We start from the raw sequence: 19815 nt of genomic DNA, 5'->3' as shown, positions 1-19815 counted from the left end.
GGTTTTTTTCTGTTTATTTTCAGTAGTAATTCCCAATTAGCGCTTGCTAGCCTGCTAACCTAGCCTGTTAACTCATCAATCATGGAACATGGAACAAAAGCAATACCAGAGCAGTGAAAAATACATGCTTTGACTGTTCAAAACTTTATAGCTGTGAGACCACAACATAGATGCAAACAGAGCCTCTCACAATCTGTCAGAATAAAGCAACACCATCAACCAAGTTGCTCACAGTGTGAATGCACGGTTAGTCTCAGAGCATGTCTGAAAAGATTACTGTCAAGCTATACATCTTTCTTGATTCTACACAACACAAATAGAAAATAACTTTTATCCCATGTCATTATTTATTCCATAGCAAAGAATTAACTTTAATATATAAGGCGCATCCACATGTTAAACATTTATCCAAAGTGACTTACAATAAGAGTTAAGAAAAGAGTCTTGCTAAACTGCTTGACAACAGAACATATGGTTGTTGATAGGCAAATTGGCCATTTGGGTTTCAAACCTGTGACCCTTCTGTTACAGAGCAGACTCTCTAACCACTAGGCCAACCTGCCACCCTGAAATCTGTCTCTAACATGTCACTGTTCTAAAAATTAGTGAGGTGTGTGTCATCTACATTCATCAAAGAATTAACATGAAAAATTATTCACATCATAATCCATTTCACATCCAAATCTCTGTCTCTTCCCTGTTCTTTTCGCAAAAAATAACAGTGTGCAGTGTGCTCTTCACTGTGTGAGCCTTGCAGGCCTTTGGGTAGGAAGAGTGCAGCCTAATCATATGCTCTGATCTATTCCCAGTCATGTGGGAACGGGAAAACATCAGGTCGACAGCTGGCTCTCACTCCTCATCTGTATCCGTAAAAACATTCATCTACACTTCTCCGGCTCCGATATTTGACTCCCACAAGGGCACCCGGTTCACAACCCAGCCTCCACGACGCAGTCTCCTTATTGGTCGCTTTATTGCACCCCTATGGTTTTCGTTTACTCTCTTTCGCTTTCAGTTCTTGATGTTTTCACCAAACAGGGCAAAACCGTCTCCTCCGACCATATGTTCACAATATGGCACGGCTACAGCCAATGACTGGGCCCTTTCCTTTCTAGATTGGAGCTTTGATGTGTTCCGCAGGCAGTTAAATTTGTTTGGGAAAATGTACATTTAAAAAGATGAATCATCCGCAACTTCAAATAGTCTCCCTCAGCCCCTCCTCCTCCTCACACAAGTCTTCAGTGACGGTAAAGCCCTCAAGCCATGTAGCTGCCTTCAGGTCAGCATGGAGGCTTGTTAGTCCTCTTTAGTTTTTTGGTGCTGTTGATAGTGAGGATCAATCCAGCAACCTTTCAACTACTAGGCAGCTTCTTTAACACACCTCCCAATAAGGTATATACTGAAAAAAAGGGCTGAAGTGAGTGCAAGCTAAAGTACACAAATAGAACATTGTTGCACTATGTTTTCATCCAACTGCATGAATTTAAAGCAAGCTTTTGAAATGCAAAAAATAAAATGCAAAATACGTGAGTTTCAAACAGCTGGGTTGAAGCAAATAAACATCAGATCAACACCAAAAAACACATCCACCCGAAAATGGAAAGGTTCTTTCAAGAACTGATTAATATTGAACTAATGAGTTGTTATTGTTGTTTCATGTCAGGTAATGCTGGCCATAGTTCATGCTGTCCAAAGATGAAAAGAGAGAAATGTGCTCGGCAGTAATTAACTGCATGAAATAACAGCCAGACAAATGTGATGGGCGCTTTATACATGGCAGGAACAATGATGAAAGTCACAGTGACGTATGACATTCCTGCGAGGCGAGGGAAAGATATTTTTACAGATGTATTATTACTTATTCAACAAATACATTTCCATCGCTGCTTATTTTTGTATTGTTCTATAGTTAGTTTTATTAACTAGAACTTCTGCCCCAAGCCAAAGTGAAAACCTTTTTCGCGATGCTGGGGAGAGTTTTATTTTTTAAACCACAGCTATAGAGGGACTGAGCCCAGGCTTAAGACCGTAACCTTCAGGCTGTAGGAGAGAGAAGGAAGCCATGCAGCTCCAGCACCTGATTATAAAGCTACAGCAGACCCAGGGAAGAGACGAGGCAGGAGGATCGGAGAGTAAACCACCGTCTGCTCTTTACGTCTCTGTCTCTCCCACTGTTAATTGCCAACTGTTTATCTGCAGGGTGCGAGTGAACACTTATTCCCACGGAGCAGGAGCCTGGCTGGGACGCTGTGGAGGGGAGAAGGGTGGGGGGGTGGGGTGTGGGGGACGAACAGAAGGAAAATACAGTAAACAGATTACACAGGGCATGTGTGAGAATTAATTGTGACCTTGGAAAGATGTATTATATGCTTCTGTGTGTGTGTGTGTGTGTTCCAGATGCACATCAGTTCGCTATGTCTCCACGTGTGTGTGTGTGTGCCCCATGGGAACAGCCTAAGTGATCAGCAGCAGTCGATCCCTCCTCCCAGCAGGGTCTGTCAGGCGTCTGCTGCTCTCTCCAACCTCCACCACCATCAAAGCAGACCAGAGCGTTTGACCTCGCCCGCGTTGCGCCCACGGTTCTGGGGTTTAGCCGTTCCGGATTTAACCCCGGTCTGGTTGGCAGGGCGAGGGAAGGCCCATCACCACGGCGCCACGCCGGGCAGGACCTCCCCGGAGGATTCGACCGATGGCGGTCCTCAAAAACCACAGAGGATCCCCACCTGACATACCGTCCTCTGTGGGATCTAATTCCATCATACATGAGTACGGCTGTCAATCACAAGCAGCCAGAGGAAAGCTATATCCTAAATAAGATCTCCTCCTCCTCTCATTTACTTCTCCAAGACATAGATGAGTTTCATTTAAAAATCAGTGTGAGCTTTTGACCATTTTCTCATACTTCTGACATCCTGCTCCTGAGAAACAAGCCTTGGATTGTCTCTCTCTGGTATCTCATGCTTCTTAGCTTTTTCACTGTTTCTCACGTATCTTAATATGCATTCAGTCTCTAATGGGTCAGTAAGGATAAACCTAAGTGAGATATCATGTTTTTTCTTATTTTGTCTTGAGCCCTTCTTACAATGAATGCAGATGTATATTCTGATGTGCATCTCTTTATTGCTCCTAAGGCGGGAATTAGGAGAAAGAATTCAGATATCATTGATCCAAAATAAATGTAACATTGAGAAAAGCTATATTTCTCCAGACACAGAGAGAAGATGATGTCACAATTGATAAATAGTCATAAGAAACCATGCAAACCAATAATTTGTCAACAAGATGCATGTGAACCGCCTGCTAGACCAGTTAAGTCTAATATATAATTATGTAATATATAAATACAGTCTAATGTCTGATGTTCCCTCTAATTACATTCTTCAGGTCATCAGCATAAGCTCTCATGACTCAATATCCTGAATTACTGTGCAAAGTCCAATGAGGAATGTGGCTTCATACCGTACATACCGCACATAATTTGAATTATGTAAGGATACAGTTTCAATCCAGTTTTCGCAATTGGTTATTCACTATTAAGCAGAAAAACTAAGAGGATGAAGCGAGCTCCGCAGCCACATACAGTAGGTCTATTTCTGAATACGCTGTGCTCCCAGCTCTTTTTGTTTGTTTGGGTGAAAAAAATGTTTTTAGTCATTAACTTGGAAATAACAGCAAACATTCTTGAGGGAGAGTTGCTCATTAACAGTAGAGTGAATATGTGTTCCTGGACTGGGTCATGCCCTGCGACAATAACGTCTCCTGGTTTCACCCTCTAAACTGCCTCAGGGAAGAGAGACTGATCCAGGTGTGTAATTGGTCAATTAGTCCGTCACACAGGTGTAAAGTTCTTGAAAGAAACAATTAAGTCTCTTCAAAAAACAAGCCCCACTAGTCTCTAGAAGTGCTGAATTAAAGTATTAGGATTAATCTCCTTTGATTCTCCAAGAGATTTCTCCACCCTGTGCATCTAACTAGACATATCAAAATTCAGATTATTTTTTAAAGGAATATTTTTCTTTAGTGAAATAGTAGTAGAGCAGAGAGAGAATATCAGAGATACAGGAAACAAGTTGCTGGTATGATTTGACCCTAACCCTAACCCAAGCCAGCAGGAGTATGAGGTATGTAGCAATGTGGGGATACCAAAATGTATATTTAAGTGAAGACATAATTGTGTATTTGTAAAAAAAAAAAAACCCAAAATAGATTAGATTGAAAACAGTTTTCCACATTCGAAGATAACTGTCTTTTTCAAGCCTTTTGTACACACACACACACACACACACACACACATACAGATCCATAGGTCCCATTCATGAACAACCAAATACAAGATGATCCAAGCCAAAGTTGTGAGTTATGAAAAAACAAAGGGTTACATTCATTTTTGCTCCAATTTTCTGAGATATATGAAAAGTTAGAGCTCATTTTTATCATTAACAATCCTTCATTATACATCATCCAGAAATCATTCTATCAATCGTTCTGTTATTCTATTGTCATAGTATGAATGCTAGCTAGATAGATATAATTTCAATTTATTTTTATCATACTCTTTGAAATGATCGTACAATGTAACCTGAAGTCAAAGAACATTTTTAGCACTCGTTTTAAGCCACACTTCATTTAACTCTGTTTCATGTTTAATAAGGCCAAGGTTGCCGGCCGTCCGCCTGCTGCAGCTCCTCCAGCTCCCCACAGCAGCCCTGTCCCACAATAGCTCTACCTCCTGACAGCCTCCATCAACTCCTTATCAAGTGCCAGTGCCAACCCCCCCCCCCACCCCCCCCCACCCCCCCACCCCGTCTCCCCCACCCACCTCTACACCCCTGACGCGACACCCCGGATTCCCATGTCAGAAATAGAGATGGAGAGGGGAGGAGGAGGAGGAAGACGAGGATAGGCAACACGCGAAGGAGCGTAGGAATTTCTGTTAGGGGGAAAAGCAAAAAAGAATGGCCGGCTGACAGAGAGACGGAGGGGGCTTTAATGACATCTTGATGACAGGCTGGATGGGGGTCGGCATGGCTCCTGCAGAAGTGGAGAGGGAGGGGGAGGAAGAGAAGGCTGTAAGACGAGACTATGGGCTTGTATAGTTGTGAATAGATGTCTGCTCCCCCCCCTGTCTCCTCACCCATCCCGTGTCCACTCTTCATACCTACGCTGATCATACATGATGTGAAACATGGACATTGTCGTCTCCAGCTGTGCATCGATGTGATATTTCCTACTTGGCTAGTTTCATCACGGGCCACTGGTTCCCACAGGCTGGATATGCTGAGCAGTAGGCTGCACGCATGGATGCATGATCGGTCTGTGGTGTGTGAAGGCTATCGCTGCCGTTGTGGAAAAAAACCCGCGTAATGGTGATTTGGTGTTTTTTTTTCTTTTCTCTTACTCGAATTAAAAATTTACCTGGTCACTGAGGTGTGGAGTGAGTTGCATGTGGGCCTTGTGCCTTTGAAATCTGCTGAAAGCATTTTGTTCAGATCTAAAAATACATGGGCAATCAGAGAGAAAAGAAACAGTTTTTGATGTAATTCCTGAAAAATTTTCTTTTTGCAGATACAAAAATGCATCTGCAAAAAGGACAGTGCCATGCTGGAGTCTAGTGGTTCCCACAGTGGGCTCCGAATGTGTGTGTGCATGCATATGTGTGTGTGTCTGTGTGTGTGTGTCCAGGCTTAGGGGTTGTAGCTGCAGGTCGGGAGCAAAGCAAAGAACAACAACCCTAAACAGCTGTAGCAACAGTAACCCGAAGCCTGACACGGACTTGGTGGAAGGCTAAAGAATCGATTAGCATTCCAGCAACCACAACACCAAAATACACAATGCAAAGACATAACTCATGCCAGCACTTTTATTGCATGAGTAATCACTTTATCTGTCTAACAACAACCTGACAACATGACAGAGGCTGTAATTCGAGTTTGAAAAGCAGCATGATTGATGTAGAACTATAACCTTCTGGCATATTGTTCCCTTTAAAATAGCTCCACAATCTATAATTTCAGAGTCACAAACATCGCAGCTGCTCAACTATATTTTCTGTCATGTATGGAAATACCAATGCTCATGTCCTACTTGCTCAACTTCAGTATCTCTTCATAGGTGGCCCCCAACAAATAGAAATAATCAATACACCCAACTAATACAAATATGTATGTGTAAACCAGGCCTCATGAGAAAATGTGTGCATATCGACTGAAAATGTATTGACTTATGGTCATGCGACAATCCCTTAAGCCCTAAACCCTTGTTAGAGAGCATCAATGACCGTAGACAAATCAATCTATTTGCAGCGGACAGAGTCAGACCTAGATTTGGAGATGGGGGATCAGATTTCACCCCTGTGGAAAAACTGGAAAGAAGAGCGAGAGAAAGAGAGAGATGGAGGTAGAGGATGGGGAAGTGGCAGTGGGTGGCAGAGGAGTGGGGGCAGTGTGTGTGTGTATGTGCCTGCGTGTATTTGTGTTTTCGGGCCTTAATGGAGAGATTACCCCTCTTCTGGGAAATAGAGGGGGGAGATAGTGCAGGGGGTGGGTTTTCTTTTCTAGGGAGGGGTGGGGGTCCCAAATCCATTCCTAAAGAGCCAGGAGATTACAGAGGGCTGAGATTGAGCCTGCAGATTACAGGGATGAAAAGTCGGCCAGCAGCTCCTGTGAGAACCCCCCTCAGCACTGGATGAGGTGGGGGACAGAGGATGGTCTGTCTTTAAATAATTCACCTCCTTCCCTCCCTCCCTCCTTCCCTTTCCTCCTCTAAAACGTCTCAAAACCTCTCAGAGTGCTTCTGCACTGCCACGCCACTTAAAAAATCATCACTTCTTTAACTTTTCAAGAGCGGTTGAGACCCAGATTGTATTAATATTTTGTGGTATAGGCTCTTCTTTTGCCCTTTTTACATGATGGCATTGCAGTGTATCCAAATGAAGACTGATTTTAATTTAAAAATTTAAAAATTTTAATGAGGCATCCACGTTTTTGAAGTAAATGGCTATTTCAAACCCTTTCCTTTCAAAATAGTGACATCTCAGAGGAAGAAATCATCTGTTTTTAACTCTTAAGCAATGAGCATCAGGTGACATTTTTTTCCATTTTCGAAGAATCAGGTTTTTGGAATTAAACGTTTCAATATTTTCTCACTGGGATCCACACATTATCACTTGATAATGTGTGATATGACCTAGATTAACAAGGATATGTGGCACAGACATCCTCAAATCAAGACAGAGGTCATAATAACCCAGCACAGAGTCAGACGTACTTGGAAAATCAAGTCGCCTTCCTCTTATCTCTGCAGACAAACTGCAAACATGGGAGATTATGAGTGCTTTGGCTTCATATTTATTTTGGGGATCTCCTGCTTTCCACTGATAAGACTATCAGAATGTTGTCTGGTGCAAAGTTGCAGCTAATCTCTCAACTTCTTTCTTCTTTCTTTCCATTGTCTAAACATGACAACAGTGCAAGAAATGGCTATAACTCTGAAACGTCCAGTCCAAGAACCTGCATGAATTATTTGTCCAATATGAATCTGTTATCTGCTCTCTGTGTTTTTGACATTAAAGCTGCTACATGTAGCATTTTGACATCAATAACTCATGACCACATTCATTTTGAGAAATCAGTATAATTACAGCAGCCTCTAACTGCCTCCACACTGCATTTTACATTGTGTGCCACTGGGTCGAATTTTGTGCTAAATCTGTTGTACTGCTTTACAGCACAAAGGGATATTGCTTTATGGCACAAAACAAGATGTGGGCTGCTGTTCTTTCAGTGCAAATAGAGCTAAAGCTTTCAGAGTTTCCTCACAATTGCATGTTTATCCTCTTCAGTAAAAAGAAAACAAATGCACGCAGAGGGGGAAGGGTTAAAAAAAAAAGGCACCATCATCTTTGTGACAGGAAGCAAAGGGGTTTATGGGAAATGTGGTCTTAATTTTGAGAAATATAGCATAACAAAACCACTGGTGCGAGATAGAAGCTACTTGTTTTCTCGACTGTGGTCTCATTTGTTTGCAGTAATTATACCAAGGCAACACAGTTAATTTGACAATGACATATTGATGCTTCAAAATGCTACACATAGCACCTCTAAATAAATCGAGCATGGCTGAATAATAAAACAGACTATTAGTTGCCAGATGAAGACACAATCCACTGGCCTCATGTGAACTTCTGAATGTTTATTCTCCCTCGTAGGGCAGAAGGATTTTCTCTTTTCTCTCCTGGTCCCAGGACTGGATGAGGGGAAACCCCCGTGAAGAGGTCAATAACATCTGAGCCTCACATCTGTTCTCCTTAGTGCCGTCAGAAGATTGTACGTGTGCACATGTGTTTGTATGTGTGTGTGTTTGTGAGCAGTAAGGGGAGGGGCAGGGGGGGTTGTATGCATGTGTCTGTGTGTGTGTGTGTGTTTGTATGTGTGTGTGCTTTCTTCAGACTAGTTTCCACATCCTCAGGCAGGTGTGGCGGCGGTAGGCTAAGTAGTACAGAAGAGTGACGACTGTGTGTGTGTGTGTGTGTGTGTGTGTGTGTGTGTCTGCGTGTGTGTTTTGTGTACGGCTTTGCTCTCGCAGGTCGGTTTCCAGATGGGACCGCTGCTGGAGTGTGTGAGTCACCGCGCCTGTTGAGACGCCCACCTCAGCTTTGTCATACCTGAGTGCTACCAGACATGTCTGTCTGCAAGGGCCTTTCATGAAAGAAATGTCTGTGTGTGTGAGGTTGGAAGTCAAATATCACCTTTACTTTTTTTTTGCTTTTATGGCCCCTGCATCATATAATCATCATGTGTTCACCTGTAGGCCTTTTCTCCACCTAACTTCTGATGTCAGAGTTTACAGACAAAACAAGCCGGAGTCGCGAGGGGCAACGATTTTATGGCCGTTTTTTTGAGTGACTAGTGCTATTTCATAAGGTTAAACAATCTTGAGACGTAGTTGTAATCTCGAAGACTAACTTGCCCAAATCCGGCAGAGTCTGCTGACTTTGGGCTGTGTTAATTTATGACTTGTGCAGGCCAAGAGGAGCCATAAGGGGACAGGATGCCTGATGCCTCAACTTACAACATAATCACACAGTAGTTTGACCCAAAGTAATCATACTGCACAACGTGTCTAAAATGGTCCTAGACAAACTATCCTACTGACCTCATGCGCTGTTTCTTTTTCAGCGCACAGACCATTGACAAAGAAATGAGTTGTGGATAGCCAGATTTCCCTTGGGGGATTGAGAAAGTGTCTATGTATAGTATTACAACCCTATTTCTGTTCCCTTTTTATTTGAGTCTGTCTAAAGTTAGCCCAAGAGCTTAGTTAGACAATGATATGAATGCACAAATCAGAGCCATTACACTTTTTTTTATCATTAAGTGGTTGCTGTAATTGCTGTGTATCATTGCCATACATCATTATAATTACAGACATAATCTAACCACAAAAGACCATCTTGGATATAAACAGAATTAACTTGTTATCTTCTCCAACCGTCTCCCTTCACAGATGATCCAGGAGAGAGAAGAAAAAGCATTGTGGGCCAAGTGCAACAATTAATGCTGGCTCACCCAACTCTGTGGGCTGCTGAGTTAATTTCAGAGTGTGGAATAGAGCCCAGAGCAAGGTGTGAGGGCGTTTAGTCATCATTGTTCATCTGTAGAAAAAGAAAGTACTGTGTCTGAATGGCGGCTCAGACTGTAGCGAGGGGGGGGAGACACACCTGCAGTAGACAGAGAGGAGACATGCAGCATCTCAGGGAGCAGAGAGGCAACATGGGAGACATGGATGAGACATATGGTGAATGACAGAGAGACAGGATCAGGTTACTGAAGAAAGAGCGGGGGGGGGGGGGGGGGGGTTGGGGGGGGGTCGCCACTCACCTACATTAAAAGGCTACCTATGTTACAGTTACACATTTCAACAGTCTGTGCACCAAGGCCATGTGTGTGTTTCATTTAGCAGGGAGATAAGCTTCAGTGTCCTTTACTCAAACCTAAACACTGGGATCTGTCTGGAAGTGTTTTGGCTTGCTATATCGCTGACACATTTCCAATTATGCTTCTTCTTTCTTTCTTTCTTTCTTTCTTTCTTTCTTTCTTTCTTTCGTTCGTTCGTTCGTTCGTTCGTTCGTTCGTTCGTTCATTCATTTTGTTTTTAGCTTTAGGGTTATTTCTTTCATTGGTTATTTCTTTCTCTTTTCTTTTTTGATCAATCTCCATGCTGGCACTGTAGCTATTGGTGTATTCAGTTTTGTTGTTTTTACTCCTCTGTGTGTGTGTCCACTCGTGTGTGGGAGCTGCTGGCTTTATCAAGGTACTTTCACTTATTTTTTTCTTTCCTTCTCACACTTATCGTCCAACCTGGAAATGGAAATGTCTTCTTCCACTTGCGGTAACGAGCAGATCTTCACCTTGGACTCACTGGCACACATTTAAAATTAAACAGTCTCGCAAACTCTGAGACATGAGAGACTTCCCATCAGCCCACTTGTGTCTCAATGCAGATTCACTACAGCCTCCCCCTGCACAAGCTGCCAACCATCACTGTGTAGTTTTTGATTATTTCATGTTCTACAAACCCCATTTCCACTGAGCATCGCTCACTTGGTGTCATCAAACCGCAGTATGTGCCTCAGCGCTGCACGCTAGCATCAACCAGTCAGCAGCATTCATCCGCTTTCACCCAAACAAGCCATTTTTATGATCATGTCCCCAAAAAACTCAGCTTTTGTAAAATAAATGTTCCTCCGGGGCTGGTTTTATGGTTCCTTTATGGAGCTGGGTGAGTTACATAAATGTGTCCAAAAAGCTGAGCATGTCTCTGTGTAGTGTGTGTGTGTGTGTGTGTGTGTGTGTGTGTGTGTGTGTGTGTGGTGGTGGTGGTGGTGGTAGAGGGGAGGGGGTCATGGTCTGTTTTGATTCAAACTGAGGCTGACAACTGTGGCAGGAGTCTGCAGGACAGAACAACCGAGACTGACGGACTGTCATAGGATCAGTGATGACAGCTTGAAATTTGACTGACACAGGAAAGACATGGGACTAATGGAGGTTGATAAACTACACAAGCAGATACACACCAGAGTTTCAGTGCATCCACTCAATTCATTTTACACTCTTAAGTGGATGGTACGTTGAATTCTAGTTGAAACTACAACAAAGGCCCCTAAAATGAAAAGGAAACAGCATTGTATCTGAGGAAACATGGAGCAGGCTGAGAGGAAATGGGTGTAGATCATCGGGCAAAAAGAGCTGAATGGCCAAAGAATAGGGAGAGAGGAAATAAAAGAGGAGAAGGAAAAGGTGGATCAGAGAGGAAGGGTGAGGTGCTATAAATGACATCACACCTTTCCATGTGGGAGGAAGTTATTGATAGGAAATATGACCAGCTTCTGTTTCGGATCAAATCGCCAGATTTTACTGCAGGAGTGAGTGTTGTGTGTGTGTGTGTGATAAAGGAGAGAGCGCTGCAACAGGATAGAGAGATAAAGGAGATAAAGTTTGACAGTCAAGAGTGCTGACATCTAGGTTGAGGGTGCCCCCTGCAGGCTGGAGGAGTCAGAAACTTCATACAGTATAAATGCATGTTGGTGCATGGGTGATTTTATCATACTCTTTTGTATTTGATTATTCTTTATTGATAAATTTAGATTTTTCTTTTGTCTTTTTTTTTTTTTTTTTGCAAAAGTCTATCATGTGATCCATATTTTCTTGACACATTTTATTCCAAAATAAGATCTCTGTTTACAAAAATGATTGTTGGCATGAAAGTAAAACTAAAAAAATATTATTAATTACTATTAAAGTTATGAAGCATCTTAAGACCTTTGCCAACAAAAAAAAACTCTAATTTTGAAATATTGACTGATTAACAAGAAGCATAGCATTCTAAAATGAGAATGTATGCAAAATGGATATATAGAGCTTTTTGGAATGAATTTTTTATTGAAACACACTAAATATTCATCCTGTTCATCCAGCAGTCACCCTAATGGGCTATTTTAAGGACAAGTAAACTGGTTCCCCTGATTCATCATGGTGCTAATCCTTACCTTTTTTCCCCAAAAATGTTTCAGCACCCTGGTAGTTCTGTATATTGTTGTGTCTGTCATTGATTCTTGTGCCGCTGCAGAGAAACTGTGAGCCACCAGGATGCTCAGCAGCAGCAGCAGCAGCAGCAGCAGCAGCAGCAGGCTCAGTTAGTAAACCGAGCACGTCCACCGTGAGTCTCTCTGACCTCCTTTACTTTTGCAGAACTCACAGCTCTGCTGTCCTTTGCTTGACCTGCTGGGTTTGCCTCCAGGTGGGTGTGGAAATGGCCTCCGTCAGTTTGTTTTTAGGGAAGGGCGGATAAATTCACACAGCTCAGCCCAACAGTTACAGTAGGCACATGTACATGCTGAGTTATGGTCAGCCTAAGAATATTAATTTTCTCTAATACTGGACTATTAGTTGGAGATATTATTTGATTTACTCAATAGTCTGCAACCAGTCAGTGGTTTTTTTTAACCACAAAGAGTTGTAAATATTCATGGTGTGTCTTGCCACATATGTACTTAGAATTTTATATAAAAACAAGTAAATCTTCAAATATAGATGTAGGTGGTCTTATCTGTGAATCTTGGTTTATGATACAAAAGCTTCACTGAGCCAATGGGAGAAGATTATATCTTTTAATATACTGGAATTCATACCTACTTATGCCCCATTTCAACTTGTGTAAAAAAAAAACACAAGTAGACAAAAAAGTCTATTCTAAAAGTGATAATAGGATAGAGTTGCAAAAAATATATATATTTCATATACAGTAGTTAGTCATTATAGAAGTCCTTCCTACCTATCCTGCATTAGTACTGCGGATTTTACAAAAAAATCCTCTTGGATTGGAGAGACAGTGCAGCAGCATGCATGTAGAACTTACATTTGTAAGGTGCATAAAGCTGTTTTGCATTATTCTGTGTCTTGGATGAAAACATTCACATTTTCCTACCAGTCTAAGAATGGGTTAGATAACAGAAACATTTCAGATTTTTTTTATATTTTGCTGAACAACTGATCTTACACTCACTGTATGAACAAAACTCCATTGATATGTCTGTGTTTGAATGAGCTACTATTCCTTGTCTGAATTTTCAGTGCAACAGTTTTTATTACAGCATACCAGAAGGCAACACAACAGAAAGAAACATTCAGCAAGTAAGAAAAAAACAACAGAGAAAAAATGATAACAAATTAAGTCACATTTTTTTCAAGTCACAAAATTGGGAATGTTGAAAACTTTGCACATTTCAGTCTCAGACACAATCAGAAAATTCAAGTCAGCTAAGTCATCACCTCAATGCACCACCAGCAACACAGTAACTTTAACATTTAGGTCCTGATACTGTGCCACCAACCACACACATTCACATTTTACACATTTCATATCCTTATATCCTTTCTTATTCCGGATTTGTGAGGAAAGCAAAAATATTTTGTAAATGTTTATATTATGTAATAGTTATGTAGCATCGCCAAATCTCTTCACTGAAATCCCTCGCTCTCTGAGCAGTGCAGGTTAAGTGAGATAATCCTCAACTAATCCAGCTATCACTGTCTTTAATCTCTTAATCTAGTTTGTGTTAGACTACAGATTAGATCCAGTTTGCTGACAGGTGTGTAGGCCCTTTGACGGGGTTTAAGAAGCACACTGGGCTGGTAATAACACTGCACAACCCCAAAGAACAGGGTTGAAAGTTAAGAGGACTCTACTATGTGGCCTATATGCCAGTCTGGTTTGCCTCAAGTTAAATTAACTGTTCTGTTGTACTTATCTACACATATGGACACTCTACCAGACTGATACCTAAGTCACTTGTATATATATATACTGCCTCTCAAGCTGGGAAAGAGACAACCATGAGCTCTGTGGGCATCCTGGAACAATGCAACCCCAACACCAGTAGTGTAGTGGTAGGTATACACATACATCCATAGCACACCCACCTCTTTTCCTAGGTATAATAGAGTATACCCATCAATCAGCCGAATTCCCTTACAGTAGAAGCAATTTTAGAAGTCCCCTTCCTGCATCTGTCCTGCATTGCAACTGCACTTTTCTTCAAAGTGTAGAACAACAACTAATTAATATTCCTTGTAGTGTAGCTGAAAAGAGAGTAAATTTACTTAAGCAATACTTATGGGGGATGAGAGTGCAACAGTCGTTCAGCAAAACATGCAGTAAAAGGGACTTCTCCAATGGCTTCATTTGTATATTGGATGGTACGATTACAGAAAAATACCCTCTTCCTGGGAACAGTACACCCTCCTCCTAAACTTCCGCTACACTGCTTCATCTAACCACCTCCAACCCCACCAGCTACATATATGTTTCCCAGATTTCTTTGTCATAGTCAGCTAGTTGGTCTTTGTCATGCTCTTGGTCTTCAGCTCTGCTAGCTTGCTGGTGACAAAGTTCCACTTGAAGGATGCCTCCTCACTCCCTCCTCCCAACGTGACGTATTTGGAGAAGCTGTTGTTGCTGCTTCCTCCTCCTCCTCCTCCGTCGCTCTCCGCTCCCTCTGTATTCTCCCCATCCTGCCTCTCCTCCCCCCCGGCTTCATTCACCCCCTCCTCGCTCTGCCCTGCCGCCGCCTCGCTCGCAGCGGCAGCAGCTGCCGCCTCCGCCTGCTTCTTGGCGGCCCAGTTGGTTGCAAAGCTATCCCAGAATCCTGTGCGCCTAGTGGGTCGTGGAGGCTCCTCAGGTTTTACTGCAAGTGGACTGGGGATACAGAAGAAAGGAGGGGGGTAGATTGGAGAATCAATTAACCAATGACAAGTGGATGCTTTGGCTTTGACCCTTGAACACATTATTGCTATTTGCCTATAAGGTTGCTGATCTATTTAAGCTCAATCAACTGGTTCACTCATTGAAAAACAAATTGGAGCTTTTGCAGAGGCAAAAATAATCTGATTGGTTGAATTAAAACCCAATAGCTGGACCCAAGAACCACATTTTATTTTCTGTTTAAGTAACGTTAGACTGAAATCCAGTGAAAAGGGCAAGAGGTAAGAGAGAAGGTAGTTAATATTATGAAGTCTAGTGCTCTTTTTACTAACTGAAGGGAGGAAAAAAAAGTACTCTACCCATACGAACTTGAAGTCATGAATAGTCTTTGCCATTCATATTGTTTATTTATATTTTGACCAAATTAAGTTACTTCTTTGCCATTGAAGTTGCCAGCTAACTTGCTGCGCCAAACAATTGAGGTTCTTTGGCCACTGAGGTTTAAGTCTGACCACTGACCAATCCTATTTCCACTTACACAAAGCCCATAGACTGTGGGAAGTGCAAAAATGGACAGATGTCACCAAAAGGGCACAAGTTCCACTCACTGGTCAGCCACCGGCGGGCTCTCGGTCTCCTCTAGAAGCTGGTGCTCGTCATCTTTGTTGAAGAGAGCTGACATCCTGTTCCAGCCTCTCGCCCCGGCCCCCTGCACCTGGACACACAACCAGCCACACACACAGGGTCAAAGGCAATTTGGGCTCAACTATATATAAAATTGAATACATCAGTCAGCATTCACATACTCGCTTAGCCAACTGGGAAACAGCGTTGTGCCCCTCATCCTCCTGCACTGGGCTCACATCATTCTCCACCTCATGGACCTGCAACAGCAGAACAAAACTGAACGCATTTACGTATGCACACGTCATTGTATGTATGCATGTACAATGTATTGTCTGAACTTATCATGACTTTATTGAAGATTTGTATGCATTGGTCGCCATCTAGTGCATCTAGTGGATACTACAGTAGTCCGTGTTAACCTGTAGATTACATTGGAGAAGACTTAATAGTGTATATAAATAAATGATGAACAGGAGGATAGAATAGATTGCTAGAGGCTGATTTACTGGCAACTTCAAACATTTCCTGAAACCTTTTCTTTTATTTTCCTAATAATTTTTCTACATTTGTCCTGGTTTATGCCAAAGGTGGTGAATACTCCCGGTGAATCAAACTCACAACATTTCCACATGACTTATGATATGACAGAAACCAATCATGAGGAAAGGTCATGGTGTCACCCTTGTGTGTATCAAATTTAAGGTCGCAGTATGCATGTAGCGTATTTGCCTCAAATAACAGCGATGACAACTCTACACATCTGTCTGAATGGAAACTCCCTCTCCAAACTCACATTCCCTGTCATCCCCACACAGGCCCTGGCATTGCGAGACCACAGTTTGAAGCTGCTGGTTGGCTCATCTGAGCGCGCCCCGAGGCCTTGGCTATCTGTCTCATCCCTGTCAGTCAGTGGAATGCCAACTAATCCGTTTGTTCAGCTCCCGTGCAGGATCAGGTTCCCCAGCTCTCCAGAGATCTGGGTCAACTCAACACTGTCTGTTTCGCTGGTACCAAACCCTGGACAGACTACAGATGTCACCAGACGAATGCCTAAATCGCCATGAGGCAGTTTCCCATAAAAACACTGAACATGACTTGTACAATTGCTTTCATGTAGTTCCAGTGCGAGAAGCGTAACGGTTGGTGCGTCACTTGATGCTGTGAATAGATCTGCCACTAGATAGATATGTTTCTGAGATTCCATTTTGACATGGGAAACAACAGTAGGGCTTTATGGCGATGTTTACAGTTATATCTGTCCATGATTCAGTTTGTCAAAATTACCACAATACAAATGAGGAACCAGTGTGCGGGCCTAACTTCTGCCCTAAGTACCTATTTCTCAGAGAGAGCACAAACTAGTCTGAAACTCAAGCTCATTAAATCCCATGATGAATAAGAAATGATCAGCAAAACAAACATTGGCTACTTTCTGCCATCAATGCCACCAACGCCATCAACCCTCTGACAATTCATTCAAAGCATAAGAATCAATAAGAGGAAAGAAAACAGAGCAAGAAAGGATGAAAGCGTCGAATTCTGTACCTCTTCAGCAGTGTCCTCCTCATGTTCGGGGTTAAGGGTCTTCAGCACTTTGCTCTTATACACTTTCCACATAGGATTCATACTTGCGCGACTAGAGAAGCTCAATACTCAGGGCAAGACCTGCGAAGAACCTCTCGATGCCTCTGTGGTCCACCCTCCGCCAAGTCCCCACGTCCAGCTGCAGCTCGTCTCAGTTGGGCCGACTTTCCCCTTTGTCCATGCGTAAGGTCCTCAGTGCCTCTTAGAAGGAAAGGAACCGCGAGGAACTTTATTCAGCAGCCGGGCCCGTGTTGTTTCATAGTGTTTTTTCCTGGTCAGATTATGTCTGTCTTGTCAGGCGCGGGGGATGACAGTTGCTTTCGTCCACAGAGAGTGTCTGAACAGGTAAAGAGAGGAAGCTGCTGTGAGTGCATGCACCCACGCACGTGTACACACACACACACACACAGGCACGCACGCATAAACACACACACACGTACAGAAACACACACACACACACACACCCACACACCCACACGCACGCACACTCAGCGTCACGGTTCAGAATCCCTGCATTGGTTACCTGGAAACAGGTGTGGATTTCCTCATGCATATTTCAGAGAGTCTCTTTTCCAGAGCCAGAGGTCCATTGTCAACCAGCGCTGGTAGACAGGCTCCTGTAACCCTAGTGCACGTGAACGCACGCACACACACACACACACACACACACACACACACACACACACACACACACACACACACACACACTATTGTCATGTTGATAGATGCCTTTTAGGATGGAAACCCTGTTTGGATCATTTCAAGGGGACGACAGCTCAGTGCCTCATGTTCGGTGCATAGAGAGTAGTGTTCCTGCTAACTTGTGTTAATTTATCTCACTATTTATGATGTGATACTGTTTTTAACAAAATAGAGCACTCCTTACAATTCAGTAATCTCCCTCAGAGTTGGCTCAACTGTTCCCAATGCACCTTTAAAGCTCCTAGTCTAGAAACTATAATATTTTTTAAACAAAAAATTACCTAAGGAGGAAGGAGGGATGCATTGATCACCCCTAAGCCCCCACAAATGTCCTACTTCACAAAAACTTTAATATCTCTTTTTTTTTATCTTCCTAACATCTCACTACCCAACCCACTTACCCAACCCACTTACCCTCTATTGTTTACCTGGCCACTTCCTTCAAGTCCTCCCATTGGTTGCTTCGGGATATCAGTCATACACCAATCAGATTTAGGTACACAACAAGGTATGCTGGTTTTCTGTGACTGGTCGCTTGGCAACCTGAGAGAGCTGGCAAGTGTCATGTAGATAGAGACAGACGTATAAAGCTTTGATGACTGATTGGGTTTCACTAGCCGCCCACAACAATGCAACTGACTATGACGTGAAATATACTGTATTTCTCTTTGGTACTGAGCAGTTTTAACGTTTTATAGCTCAAAAAGAAAAGAAAAACAAGATAACTACAAGTCTCAGTTATCCCTTTTAATGCTGAAATAATTATGACACGGCGAAAAGTATTACATGTTTTCCATATTTTTCCTGAGTTACAAACATAGTAACATAGTATTTGTGCACATACCATACATGTAAAACTATCCAGTGTAGCCTTGATGACAATCTTGATTATACCCCACAGAAATCTGATCTTCCCTATAGCTCTCGTGTTTCTGGTTTTGATTACCATACAGAGTTTGTCAGTAATGAAGCTGTAAGGGCGGGAAGATCCATAAGATCAACATGAATAATGAACGTCCTGCTATGGGAGAGACTTCCATACACACACACACACTGATGGATGTTAGTTATTTGAAGAGGAGCCAGTTTGGTGATGGCAGGTGAAGCTCACGTTTCAGACAGGAAAAGACACACCCCAAATATTTACCAGTTGCCCAGGATTCGCACATCCCCTTGGCAAGTCTTACCGCTGGATTGTTATGGAGGCAGCATGGCCTCTTTAATGATCCAGATATCAGTTTGAATAAGCACAAAAATTATTGAAAAGCATAATTAAAATGTGTTTAAAAATGGGAAATTGCATTGTACTCTTGAAATTCTGTTTCTAAATAAGAAACGCACAAGCATGGAGTTTGAGTGCAAATAAGGAGACATGTCAGCCATACTTTTAATTACATACCTTTGCATAAAAAAAAGATCTGTGAATAGTTCATATTAGGTGGAGCGATGCAATATGAGACCCATACACTGTGTAGTTAACTTTCTATATATTTGTTTAGGACTGAGTATGCACATAGAATGATCTCGCCTCTCACTAGAGGTCACAGTTTCCTCTGCTGGCCGAAGCTTTACCTCCAGACTGTATGGATGAAACATGGACATTCATATCAGAAATTATCCTAAAATAAGCGTTCTATGAACAAACCCTGTCTGGACCCTATATATACGCTATAATTAGCATCATTTTCATACATGTACGATATTTTGAACATCTGTATCAACATTTTTAAATCCATCCTACCAAAGCAGTGTGTCTGTCTTGCCATAGCAATAGAGGTGGTGTTAAGTTTCTGACTACATTAAAGGCCGTGCTGCATAATTCAGGGACTGGGACAACTACATAGAAGCAAGAAACAAATATTCAGGTGCATTGAACCCTTTTTCTCAAAGTCATTCGCAATTTGCATCATGATTTCGTTTTTTACATTTATTTACACAAAGAAGGCTTTTACCAGTCATGCTCTTTTTCAGCACCACTTTGCTTCAGATTCATACTGTACAGTTACACAGCAGGGAGCTGCACAGTGTAAGAGGAACAATTGTGGGGGAAGTGTTTTGCCCAATGACACTTCGGTAGTTTCTGAGGTAGGGGACAGCATAAGTCATTCACTGTCCCTGCTCAGATTTTCCCAGCAAACAATG

At 42.4% G+C, this 19815-nt stretch overlaps 1 protein-coding gene across 1 annotated transcript; it reads right to left on the bottom strand.

The window, feature by feature from the left end:
* Nucleotides 1-13105: 13105 nt before the first annotated feature.
* LOC139640450 (uncharacterized protein C1orf232) lies at nt 13106-17284 on the bottom strand. The gene is made up of 4 exons (XM_071514648.1): nt 16933-17284; nt 15567-15644; nt 15369-15475; nt 13106-14754 (listed from the first exon to the last, which is right to left on the bottom strand). Exons 1-4 carry the CDS (start codon nt 17011-17013, stop codon nt 14391-14393), a joined length of 630 nt encoding a protein of 209 aa, XP_071370749.1. The 5' UTR covers nt 17014-17284; the 3' UTR covers nt 13106-14390.
* Nucleotides 17285-19815: the final 2531 nt, after the last annotated feature.

This window comes from Centroberyx affinis, unplaced genomic scaffold (genome assembly GCF_046629955.1).
Source record: "Centroberyx affinis isolate AG114_WGS23_722 - 3 ecotype Tasmania unplaced genomic scaffold, CSIRO-AGI_Caff_v1 ptg009474l_1, whole genome shotgun sequence".
NCBI lineage: Eukaryota > Metazoa > Chordata > Actinopteri > Beryciformes > Berycidae > Centroberyx > Centroberyx affinis.
The sequence above is the reverse complement of the archived record's forward strand: the minus strand, read 5'-3'. Positions and strand labels throughout refer to the sequence as shown.

Bases quoted from the DNA above. Each gene is read 5' to 3' on its own strand.
- LOC139640450 (XM_071514648.1), bottom strand. From the start codon at position 17,013: ATGAATCCTATGTGGAAAGTGTATAAGAGCAAAGTGCTGAAGACCCTT. The intron at 15,476-15,566 runs GTATGTGAATGC...TTGTGTGTCCAG, and splicing joins TTTCCCAGTTGGCTAAGCGA to GTGCAGGGGGCCGGGGCGAG. The intron at 14,755-15,368 runs GTGAGTGGAACT...CTGTATCCCCAG, and splicing joins AGCCCGCCGGTGGCTGACCA to TCCACTTGCAGTAAAACCTG.